Consider the following 12975-nt stretch of genomic DNA (forward strand, 5'->3'; position numbering starts at 1 on the left):
GGTCCTTTATTTGAACTTTTTGTAAATAGGTCACTATCATTAAGTGTCACTCTGGTGGAAATTAACATTGTAAACAATACCCAGATAATACCCAGACTTTTTATTTATTTCATGGAGATCTTCAGCTATGGTATTGATCTCCTGCTGACCCCCAAAGAGCATCAATTAGACCTAGGCTGTAATGTACATGTGATCTCCAAACTGTGCTGGAAAGATCAGAGCACTGTCTGGCCTACTGTAATAGTGTCATTAACACTTCCAGAGTTACCAGATTTGATGTGCTGAAGAGCAGTTCCTAAGTTTCTGTCTGTTCCCAGCTCATTAAGTATTGAGGAAGGCAGAAATAGTAAAGGGTGAAATCCAGATCTCGTTCATTCCTTGCTCAGGCAAGGCTTGCAGTTCATCCCACATAAATTGTACTGGGAAATCAGAAGCATTTCTTCCTTGGCAAGGAATACGTATTCAATAATTGAAGCATTCAGGATATGGCTTACAGATTTTAGGATAGATTAGCATCATATTCTATGTAAATCATCCATCATGAGTAAATGATATGTCACTATAATAATCTCCTTTTGATGCCTGTATATAACTCCTATTAATATTGAAGGAGGTTACTGGGGTACAGAAAGCAAGGATGAGATTACTATTGCAGGGAATTGGAAAAGAAATGAAATAGTGGCATTGATCAAAGAAACTTGGCCTAAGCTTAAAACCATCTAAAGTTATGAATAAATCTTGTTAAATTAAATCTTCTACTATGGCTGAAAAATAATTAGGGTATCTATTTGCATTAGTAGCTTTTTACAGTTGTTTTTAATTTGTTACAGAAAATTACTGGCGTCACTGTGGGTTTGGCTATCTGATAGAAGGCATGGACAGGAACACATTCTTTGAGATTAATGTGCTGAACAGTTTTAAGTCATTATGTTAATGCACAAACCCAAATATTACATTATGTTTCCACTGTCCTATTGGTGTTAATTTTTAAGAAAGCCAATCAATCTAATCTAAAAGCTCTCTTGTTTACTGATGATAAATGGCCAGTGAAGTCTCGTAAGAGCAGTAAAAAAAATTTCATTACCATCTAACAGGCTTTTACAGTGGGTTTTAAACATTAAAGAATTCCCTGTTTCATACAGGTCTGTTCTATTTCCAGCAAAATTTCTGATACAGGAACAAAATCCAAAGTATTTCTCTTACTTTTGCATGTATTTCAAGGAGACTGGATGCCTGAAGGAGGACAAACCCTTCAGCATATGTGTCACAGGCTGCAGCTGTTGTGGCAAAACAGCTGGTTGTAGGGAAGGATGCTCCCAAATTGCTTAGCTCACACTGTGTTCTGTGACATCCTGGAGATTGGAGGTTCCTTAATTTCATGTGAACCCCTTAATCATAATCAGCCGTGAATAGGCTCCCTTGCTTTATTATGACTTTTTAAAAAATAAATCTCTCCTAAATAAGAAATACGCTTTTAGCACCAATTGTGAATTAGAGCTAATTAATATCACTCATCTATCATGTAACCTCCTGGCTCAGGAGGCTGTGCCTCGGGTTAGCTCTCTGCATGTGGGTCTGCCCTGCGTAAGAGGAAGGCAAACAGTCTGACATTTGCACAGCAGCCCTTTCTCCTTAGCGTCTCTCACACTGATATCTAAAGTGGGTCAAGTGAGCAGGGACAGAATGTGTTGAAATTTTTAGTGTGGAGTGAAGGAAAGGATCTCCATCTCAAGGAAACTCACGTGTGCTAGAGCTTTTCAGTGACTGGAAACATCTTTTAAGAGAAAGGGGCAGCTGGTGCAGATAAGAAGAGCCCTGAACAGCAAAACACTAACCTGAGTGAGATATACCTGGCATGCTCATGTGCTTGTCCCTCTCAATTAAAGGTGGAGACGATTGGAGATGCCTACATGGTCGTAGGTGGGGTCCCTGTGCCTGTACCCACTCATGCTGAGCGAGTTGCTAATTTTGCCCTGGGCATGATAATGGCAGCCAAAGGAGTGCAGAACCCAGTTTCTGGAAATCCTATCCAAGTAAGTTAACACAAAGGTGCATCTGTGTCTGTCTGCTTCTCGTGCTGAGCTTCTGGTTAATGTATTGCAGCAGCACCTCAAACAGCTGCTTCTGACTCCTCTGTGGCTTTGGGCAAGGCCCACATGGGCATATTTTTCATGAAGAGTGTCTCCCTGTGGATATTTGATATCATACTGGTGTCCAGTGTTGTGTTGAGATGAACTGGATAGCATTAAGAAAGATGTTAAATAACAAGTGACATTTTTGGGGGGTGTTTTATGTCTTTGTAAAGATTCGAGTTGGGATCCATACAGGTCCTGTCTTGGCTGGGGTTGTTGGAGAAAAGATGCCTCGTTACTGCTTGTTTGGAGACACAGTGAATATTGCTTCCCGCATGGAGAGCCACGGTGTCCCGAGCAAAATTCACCTGAGCTCCAGTGCCTATCAGTGAGTAACTGCATTGGAAACTTTACCTGTTCAAATCCGTGCTGAAATCCACTGCCTTGGTAGCTGCACCTTTCAGTGTAGATGGTGCTTAGTCACTCATTTAAGCAGCTTGTAAAGGAAAGTCACTGCTTGTAAAGAGCTTGATTTTCTCTATTTATTCCAAATGTACTTTTATATAGAAGCAGAGGTTTGAGAGTCTCCATCCAAGAGAGCAAAATATTAAAAAAAAAAATAAATTGTGACAGCTTAGTTGGAAGTACTGATAAATTGATGTAGATGCTAGAAAGACAATCAGAACATTTAGAATGTTTATTAACAAAAGCTTTAAAATCTCTCTTTGAGTACCATAATTTGTAGTGAAACAGTTTTATTTACACTTACTATGGATAAACTGCATACACAGCTATCTTCTTCATGCTGTAATTTACTCTCCAGAAACTCATGTTCATAAAAAATTAATACTGTATTTTCAAGAACTTTATGTATGCATAAAATCTGTGTGCAAGAGTGGAAGCAAAGACAAACTATAAAGGAAGTAGTGCAACAGCATTTTCTGGGCACACAGGAATGATGTTGGGAAAATGAGAACTCAGCTGGCACTGAAATGGGCAACAAAGTTCAAAGGCAGTCAGAGGAGCTTCCGCAATGTTAGAATATAAACAGACACATGGACCTGCTGTGGCAGGTGATTCAGTGACAGTGCCCTGAAGAAAGGCTGAGTTACTCAAGGCCTTTCTTGCCTTGGTCTTCATTGATGAGATCTTCAAGGTCCCTGCACCAAGAGTCAGAGTCCAAGGAGTAGGTGAACTATAAGTATTGGAAGAGGATCAGAGCAGGGGTCTTTTGAGACACCTCAGTCTACAGAAATGTGAGAGAGCAGAAGGGATCTGAGGTAATGAGAGAGCTGGGCGGTGGCACTGCAGAGCTGCTGGCTGTCAGCTTTGGAAGGCCCTGACTGTCAGCACCGTAGCAGCTGAAGAAAGCCAGATGCTACAGCTGCATGGAAAAATGGCAAGGGGGACAGGGTGAAACTGGAGGCTGATAAGCCTCGTGTCAGTCCCAGTGAAAATCAAATGGCCATTTTTGAACACATGAAAAAGGCAATTGGGAATAGCAAGTCTGGATGTAAAATAAGTAAGTCTGGATGTAGAATAAGTAAATCATGCTTGATGGACCTGATTGCCTTCTCTGATGAAATGACTGGGGATAATTCTGTCTAGCTGATATTGGCTGCCTCAGTTCTTAAGTTCTATTTACTGGTCAATAAGAACCCTCCACCCTACTGAAGTATTTGACTACGTGATCCATTAATTTTGATCAGGCTGTATGTGTAAAGCTATGAAAGCACAACAGGCTTGAATAAACAGTTGAAACAAATCCTGAGTTGTTCACAAATTGAGACTCTTTTCCCCAGACTGTTGTGATTTGATCACTCAGCTCTTTTAAAACATTAGTGTCACTTTTATTTGTCTTGAATTTTCATGTTCGTTTTGCTTCTCATACTTTAGGTGCCTAAAATACAAGAATTTTGAGATTACTGAAAGAGGAGAAATAGAAGTAAAAGGCAAAGGGAAAATGCACACATACTTCCTCATTAGAAATAAATCTGCAACTGAGAATGAGATTATGGGAAGGCCTATGAAAGATTTAGATTCTGGCCATGAATCTGTTCAGTCCCTTCCAGAAGGCAAGACTGAAACAATACCAAGTTCTCATCAGCCAGGTAGAGTCAACACATATTTTCTTCCTTGAACAAATGAGCATTAATACAATCCAATTAAATGTCCCTTTGTGTTGTTCTTTCAGCTACTCAGACTCAGCCAGAAAAGGACCAGACCCCAGCTATTGCAATGAAATATGTTGATGGCCCCACAGATGCACAAAACAGCTTCAAAAGAAGAAATCAGATGAAAGTTGGAGATCTAACAGGTAGTTATTTGGTTACCATCTCACAAAGACCACAGAACTAGGAAGTAACTGAGGCTTAATCTTACAAGTTCTTTATATTCGTCTTCTGAATAACTATTGTTTTACTTGAGCCAGAAATTCATGCCAACATACACACATCACCCTTCTGCACACTCTTTAGGGCCAGACAAATTTCACCTTTGGAGCAATCCCAGGTGTTGATTGTGCACTAGGGAGAAAGAAGCTGACAGAGCTGTCAAACCCCAGAGCCCTTCTGGCTGTGCAAATAGAATTGATAAACGTTAGACAGCTCTGCACAGGGACAGAGCCATGAACTGTTCATGTACACATCTTTTCCTAGAAAAAGTGTAGTTATGGGGGAGCCTTACCTACTCAAGAGAGACCTCAGTCCTCAAGCCAGACTGCTGCAGGAGTCAGAAGGATTTAATGCCATGCTCATGTTCTGTGACCAAAGTTCATTCTCCTTTGAAGCAGCTGATGCTGAAAGATAACAGATTTGATGCCATAACAATCTAATTCAGCAAGTCTTGTAGTTCTATTTCTGTGTTTTGTGGATTTTATAAAGACTAAATATGTTGTCACTAATTACTAGAAAATATTTTACTGCCTTCCCTCCCACCTACTTAGATGTGGTAGTTAATCCAGTATGTGGTGTGCTGACAAACAGAAACCTCGCTGGTCCTTAAAAACTCACACTTCAGGCGTGTTTCCTTGCAGGCAAAACTTGTGATTCCAAAAGCGATGGGAGTCTCCATGGCAACCAGCAAGCAGATGATAGTTCTCGTCCTCCAAACCAGGGAAGAGTCAAACCTGCTGCTGAAGAGCCACAGAATAGAAATGTTCGCTCTAATTTTTGCACTTTACTCTAAGTTTCTTACTTTTACATTAAACAGAGAAATTTTATTATGATTTTGTGCATTTTGCTGTTATGGGACTGATTTTGTATATGAGTACCACATGATTTTGTAAAAAAAAAGAAAAAAGACATTTCATCACAGTTTTCAGTAAAAATAAAACAGTGGAGGAAATTTTTTTTAATCAATCTACATGGGCCATATAATACTCCCAGTGGCGGAAGAAACCCTTGCAAGATGCTTTGAAGATGCATTTTCAGCCTGTGCCACATCTTTGAATATCCTTGTGCAAAAATCTTGTGTTGGTATCTGATGCAGCAATCGAGAAAGAGGTGACTCATCCAGCCAGAAATATTCCTACTCAAATGAGCACTTGCCATAAAAGAAACATTCCCTGAAGTGACCATCTGTCTTGACTCCAGCACAGCCAACAACTTCCCCATGTAAGGTTAGCAGAGTTACATCTACATTTTAACTGCAATAACAGCTTCATCTCTTAACAGGTCTTTTGTTGGGTAAAGGCATCATGAAGTAGAAGTGCAGAATAGATCTAAAACAACCTGTATTTTTGCATCCTGAGGAGGGAATAATATCTACTTGATAGCATGCAACAGTAAAAAAGAGCACCTGTGATCTCTGAACCAGCCATACATGCTGTGCATAGAAGGACATGGAAATGGTGGAGTTACAAAGCATCGGATTTGTCACAACACTGAAGGACTGTTCGAGGCCTACAACCTATTTGAGACCTTCAAACGAGTTTCAAGTTTATTTCTCGTTTTGTCAGCCCAGCTAATAAAAAAAAAACAAATTTCAGGACTGCAGAAGGAGACTGTCAGTGCTGGAATTAATGTTGCTAATATAATTGAAAACAACAGCATTCAAGATCAACATTACTCACCTGGTGTCAGAGGCTGCTCAGCTGAAATACTTCCATGCTGATGTACTCTTAAATTATACCTGATCAGAAATAGCAGAGAAAAATTGAAGTTCATCTGTCAGGGATTTCAGACAGAGGAGCAAAAATACAATGGATATAAAGGTTGTAGATAATTTGGTGCATCATAAATTGTGCTCTCACTCCTATAAATGGATCCTGGAGTAGGTGGGTTACTTTGACAGAAGATGTGCCCTGCACACTGATTTATTACCTCTGGGTGTGGATTCAGTGACTAAGGATGCAGGCATGAGACTAATGTGAACTTTGAGCAAAATCTCACTGGAGAAGGTGATAATGTTACTCCTCTCTAACAGTCTGGAGCATCACATTTCCACCTCTGTGTCTGCAGCCAGAACAAAGCTCTTTAAACAGCAGACAGAGAGCTAAGACTGATGAAAGGCATCTCCTCCTCTTTATGCTATAGCCAGATGAAATTTCACCTGGTTAGATTTTTTTTTTTCAAATCTGAGACAGGAGCTCCATAGTCCAGGATCTCTGTCTAAATGAGCAATTAGTGCAATTAGAGCAGCAGAGGAGGATGCACAGAGTAAAACCATCAGTGCTGTTCTCCACACCAGAGGTGTTCAGGGGATTTGCTAGGTGTGGTCCCATGCAATAATACCTGTTAGCTTTTGGAGCACCTCATAAGCACATCCTCTGACTTAGTTTCATCCAGAAGAAATCCATTCTCGTGCTGTGAGACCACTTTACAGCGAGAAACAAAGTATGGTGAGTGGCTTTGAGCAGGAAATTCACTCAGGAGTGTACTCCTGACTGACCGAAATGCTGTTGTAGGCACACCCTGTAACAGGAGGACTTTCCACCATACAGCTGAGCAGCACCATTGAGGGAGTTCAATTTTATGAATGGAAAGCTTTATTTATTTATTTGGATATTGTTATCTAGGTATTCTTCATTATTTTGGCAAGGGAGAAATCTACTGTATGTTGATGCTGCATCTGAGGGTTATAATTGCTAAGTTGGGTATCAAGATTTCAAACACTGGACTCTGTGCTACCCTCAGACACACAATCTCAATATCACCTTCACCCCTGGTAATGCCTCTCCATTGTCCCAGTGCTTTTTTGTGTTTCTGTACTACAACCATAGCTTTAAGAAGACTTCCCGGAAGAATGGGAATACTCAATTTCTCTCTCACTCACGATGATGTAAAAGTGAAGTACAGGTTAAATCAGCACTGTCCCAATGACTGAAGTCAAGAAGGAGCTCTGACAAGACTTGTGTCTCCAGCCTAGAGATGTGTTTCAGCACTCTTGACTAGTCATGCTGATGGAACGGAGAACACATCATTAACAAATGGCAGTGGAGGACTCTGTCATTATTGGCATTTGCTGTGGAGATATAAAGCCACTTTAGTCCCAAGCAAAAGTGTGACACAGGAGTTTACGTCTCTCCGTGGCCAGTGTGAACACAGCAGGGACGCTCTTTCTGTCTCTGCTGCTCTTGCAGTCCCACACCTGTGTGGCTGAACAGCACTGACCACTTCTCTGAAAAAAAGAATTTCCAGCTGGAAATGGTCCAACCAGTCTGGCCATCCATGAATAGGGTCTGGTATACATTCTGGGGTTTAATATAGATATATTACAGAGTAGTTTTAGGTAGAAGCCCAGAGCTCCTCTGAACTTGTATGGATCATCTTGGGAAGAAGAAAGAAAAGAATCATGGCTTAATTGCTGCCAGTATCTCTCTGTCCTTTAACACTCACTTTGCTTAAACCTGCCCTTCTTGCACTGAACAATCTATGGATGTTTAATATTGGAATGTTTTAATTGCCAGTAAGTGCTCCATGGTAAGTTACTTCATGCTGTACTGTGGTAAAAATGATGTGCTCAGTGCTTGCTCTGTGGCATCTGCTACAATCTGGTTCTCCTGGAGGTGCAGAGCTGGGTCAAATCTGCACAACTGCTTCTAAAAATTAATGTGCCTGTGCATCATCATGTGTTCTTAAATCTGTAGGCACTGCTAAAGTCTGCAAAATATAATTCAAAAATAAATCTTTTCATTAATATACTGACTGCCATCTGTCAATGACTACTTTGATTCCTTTTCCCTTCCACCTTTTCTGTTCTCTTTTTCCTCTAGGCCTACAAAAGTGCACAGTCTTTGTGTCACTCATGTATATACAGTGAATTGACACAAAAAGGGTGAGAGAAGAGAACTGCTGCTTCATGGAAGCTGAAGCTTAGAAAAATTTAAAGTTGAGATTTTGAAAGCTTTCTAAAGCATATGGATTCCCAAATCCCATTAAATCTGGTGTTAAAACCTTAACTGTAAAAGTTTGGGTACCTTAAAGGTCCAGGGACCAGATTTTTCAAAGACTTTTGTTACTTTCCTAAGTGAAAACAACTGGATTTAGGTGCTTAACTGAACACATATGCAGTGTTTAGTTCCCACAAATTATGCTTTCCTTAAAACATTTGAAAAGCACTTCCCTGTAAAGCCTTCTAGAATGGCCTGTTTAACTAAACTTTCCAAACTGGAACCTCATTTGCCGTAAGTCATTGATTCATTACTTCTGACATTACAATGCAACTCTGTATGGATCCAAGCTGAACATAAAAATACACAAATTAAATAGCTGTGAAATTGAAATTATTACTTCAATGGTAAGAATATATTAAAAGTATATTTGAATATAAAATACCGTAGTGAAATTCAAAACAAAAAAGGAACACAGATTTTCATAGAAGTATACAACATAATGGAAAATCCAGAGGGGATTTTTTTACACCAAGTCTCTGCTTTCACCTTAGAAAATTCAAAACTTTAGGAGTAGACAGTGAGATGAAAATCTTCCTTAAAGTTATCTGTACAAACATCTACTATTCATGCATTCTCTACACAATATTCAATCATAAATGCTTCCTGTACATAAAGAAGTGTGAAGTATTTTGATTCCTTAAATAGTTGTAATCAAAATAACACATGGAACACTATCTTTACTCATATGACTAGACTAACAAGCACTGCTCATTTTTTACAAGCTGTCTGTAGTTCTCTCTCACATTTATTTTGCACCTGCTTGCTGAATTTCTGCTAATGATTTTTGGTCTGAGCTGTGCTGAGAAGCCATTCCTGAAAAATTCTGATATTCACCGTCCTTCCTATTTTGACTTGGTATCCAGCCTTCAGTCTCCAGCTGGATGAGCACAACAAGTTGGAAGCAGATTTGTAGTCACATTTTCATACCAATATGTACTTACTCTCCTGTGCTGTTAGAGGTGAACTCCAAAGGGAAATATACTCATTGCCAAGCTTTGCAGAAATTCAGGGCAACGTTAACTGACTCTGTAACACCTCCTTAACTTTGTTTTATTAGTACTGTGAAGTTTGAAAGCTTTACCTACAGAGAAAACCTCACAGGCTCTTTGATAATTCTTATTTTGTCATTTGCATCAGACACCTTTCTGTCAAGGGAATCAGCAAACACAAGCAGTGGCACAGTTTCTGCTTTTTTGTGACAAACACACCAAACCCAGCTTCAACACCCTGTTCACATCAGTCCTAAGGCAAGGGGTCCTTGAGACACGTTGCACAGAAGCACTTTGTGGAGGTACCTTTGCTTTCTGTGGTTTCATCAGTGTCTGGGCTTCCAGCTGGCTTTGTCGTGGCTTCCATTGCCGTGCTGAACATTGGGCCAGTGACCCGAAACACGGCTGAGTGATGCTTTGTGGGCATCCTTCCAAAGCGTTTTGCAGGAGAGGAACCTGACACACAGCTATCATTTAAGGCCAATTTCTCTCAGGGATCAACGGGCCTTTAAAAATTCACCAGCTCACATATCCTTTTCAGTGATAGTCATTAGATGTTTTGTGCTCTGATTTTGTGGACTTTTGAGAGAACCTTGCTTTTCAGCAAATGCTGACATATCCATTGGTAAGAGGAAACTCACAGCCTTTACTTTACCCCTGGAGAAAAAATGAGAAATCATTATGAGGATTACAAATGTATAAAACATGCAGAGAAAGTAAAAAAAAACCCAACAAAACAGCAACTCAGCAAGCAAAAAGTAAATGCTTTCAACCCTTGCATGCTGCTGGAGGCAGGATTTCATGCCATTCACATGGTCATGCCAAAGGACGATCATGGTCCTGTCTGCTAGAAGCATCTGCCATTTCCCATTGTGTCTCACTTCTCTCTGTCACTGCCTGCCCTGTGTGTACAAAGCTGTGTGTGCACAGAACCCTGGGGGTGCGCATGCACCCACAGAGACCCTTCAGTAATTTTAGTATAATAGCCCTGAAAAGAGTTCTCAGCCTCTCTTATCCTGTACTTAAATATTTAATGGTTTTTTCCATTTACCAAACACAGTGGGAATCCCTTGGTAGAAATAATGCTTTAGCATATATGAATTAAATTATTTTAGACATGCAAATTACAGATGATTTGTTAGCAGTGCTGGTTTTTTATTACTTGGATGCAACTGCACTCTATATAAATTCAAGGTGATACTTCTACAGAATTAAAGCAAAAATATTCATATCACATACAGGATTATAGCTTTGGAGCAAAATGTGAGGAAGCTACAATAAACAAAGAATAGGAAAACCTGACATGAACCAGCATGCTGGGAAGCAAAAATGTCATCCTTGTAAAAAATTAAGCTTAATAAGCTTGCTGAACTAATTGCTAGAAATTTTCTTACTAGTGAAAAGCTAAGATTGGTGTCCATGTCAGACATTTGGGTATATAACAGAAGCATCCACCATTAAGACCATAAAAGATATTAAATTTTTTTTTGGTGTAAGAAACACAAAGCTTCATGCTTCAGGAGATCAACCAGCCTTCTGAAGGGGTTAGGTGAAAAGCTCTTTCCACAGCCATTTCTCCTCCTGAAGCAGCCAGCAGTGAGTGCACGAGTCACTGTTCAGCTTGGCAAGGCAGCTCTAAGACAGTGATAAAATCATCAGCTCTGTCGTTTGGCCATGGGCACCCGGTAGGTCCCCAGGCATTTGATGTAACAGATCTGTGCTGCTATTTTGATTGCTTTGAAAGTTCTTTCCCCTCATGAGCAAGCAGCAGTATTTGCCACTGCCACCCCGTTCCTGCACACTGCCCCTGTGTTTCCAACCACGCACACCTTCCACGTGAGCTGGCTGGAGGGCAAACCCCCTGGAAGCATTCATGAGCACCATGAGTCTTGAGTTTCCCTGACCCAGTGGAGTGTGCACAGAAATCCAGAGTTACAGGGTCAGGGTGCTCTGGAACACAACACGAGTTCCCTTCCAGGGACTAAATTTAGGTACCTAACTGCTGTAAAACATCTGACCCTGAAACATCCTTACAAGAAAACCCAGGTGCCTCTCAAAGCTTGGCCTCGTTGTCCCCTGCAGCCTCTCAGGGAGGAGCTGGGCCCCAAATCAGCTTTGCACAGGGAGTGCAAGGGGCTGGGCACTGGTCTGCTCTGAGGATTTAGGGGGACAGAATTAAAGCTGTTGTGATGTGCCATGCACAGTTACCTCCACACAGGTGACACAACCCACAGCAGGTGTCAGCTCCCGGGGTGGCTGCTGGAGTCCTGCCCCAGGACATGCATTGTGGGATATGCCCAGCCACTGCCCTGGAGGGATGTCTGCTGAGATAAGAGATTTCGCAATCGCCCAGCAGGACTCCCTGGAAAGGACTTTTGAGTCATGGCAAGGAAAGGTAGACCCACAATCCTTTGGGAGACCCTATGCAGATCGTTCTGTAACCCATTGGTCTATCCCAGACCCTCTGTAATCCATTGGGCCCCTTGCTGATCCCCTGTATCCCTATAAAAGAAGACCAGCTCGCCTCTGTAGGGGAGAGAACTCGTCCCTGGCTCTTTCCTTCGCCGGAGGGAACCCACAATAAAGCTACCTTCGTGCGGAACCAGCCATACGGGTCCTCTCGCCTCTCTCTCCAGTCTGGTTTGGCCTAGAGGCTGGCCTGCAGAGCTGAGGTGAAAACAATGACAGCTTCTGCAAGGGCTCCTCTGCCAGCAGCTGAGAGGAAGACACTGGGCCTCGGGAAGGCGATTCCTTTCGGGACCATCTCCCCAGACCGGTCATCTCTTCCTGGGTCACAGCCTCGGACCCCACCAACCAGCTGTAATAATGCATGGTCAGGTGGGCAGAGCCATGGACTTCTCCCTGATCAAACACATGAGGCCATTTGGATTATTTTCCTTTTCAGCGCGGGATGATTGAGCTGAACCCGGGAATCAGCCTGAATTCCCAAGGTGGATGTATCAGCAACAGGATGTGGCTGGGCTATCATGTATCACTGTCTCATTACTGCTGGTTCCACGGGTGGTTGTTGTCCTGTGCTGGAAAGCTTCTTGTCAATGAGCAGAGACACTCAGGGCTGGTCCAGCAGCCATTTCACTTAATTTAGAAGCTGTCCTGAGACTACTTTTTTCAGGGCTGAAAGCATTAACTTGTAATGCTTCAGTTACAGGGGATATATGATACAGTACAACTAAATCCATGACCCGCAGTAATCACACTTCTAAAGGCATAGTGCAGAGTTCCTTGGTACTTCCATGCTTTCTGTTCAAAGTTTAAGAAACCCTTTCAAGCTTAGCTTGTCAGAACAACACATCAATCTGCAAAACACTGCCTGGCTTTAACAGAGCAAAGATTTCAACCTCTTTCTCTCTCCCTCAGCCTCTCCTTTCTATAGCAAATTTAACCTGCTACCATTGCCGAACCTCACGCATTTCAGGGAGGAGAAGGACAACTTCCTCAAAAGAGGTCTCCAGTCTGCTCAGGGCCTGTATACACTCAAACAACAATTTTGGTGATAACA

General features: G+C 41.6%; 1 protein-coding gene across 1 annotated transcript in view; it reads left to right on the top strand.

Moving 5' to 3' along the window:
- The window catches only part of LOC103619636 (guanylate cyclase soluble subunit beta-2-like), a 17847-nt gene extending 9629 nt beyond the window's left edge, over positions 1 to 8218 (top strand). Inside the window, exons 11-15 of the mRNA XM_017740105.1 lie at positions 1887 to 2033; positions 2306 to 2460; positions 3969 to 4183; positions 4267 to 4389; positions 5107 to 8218. Of these exons, the coding sequence (XP_017595594.1) occupies positions 1887 to 2033; positions 2306 to 2460; positions 3969 to 4183; positions 4267 to 4389; positions 5107 to 5258 (792 nt within the window). The 3' untranslated portion in view covers positions 5259 to 8218. The remainder of the gene's footprint in view (positions 1 to 1886; positions 2034 to 2305; positions 2461 to 3968; positions 4184 to 4266; positions 4390 to 5106) is intronic.
- The last annotated feature ends 4757 nt before the right edge of the window (positions 8219 to 12975 follow it).

The sequence above is a fragment of the Corvus brachyrhynchos genome, unplaced genomic scaffold (assembly GCF_000691975.1).
Source record: "Corvus brachyrhynchos isolate BGI_N302 unplaced genomic scaffold, ASM69197v1 scaffold1337, whole genome shotgun sequence".
NCBI classification, from domain to species: domain Eukaryota; kingdom Metazoa; phylum Chordata; class Aves; order Passeriformes; family Corvidae; genus Corvus; species Corvus brachyrhynchos.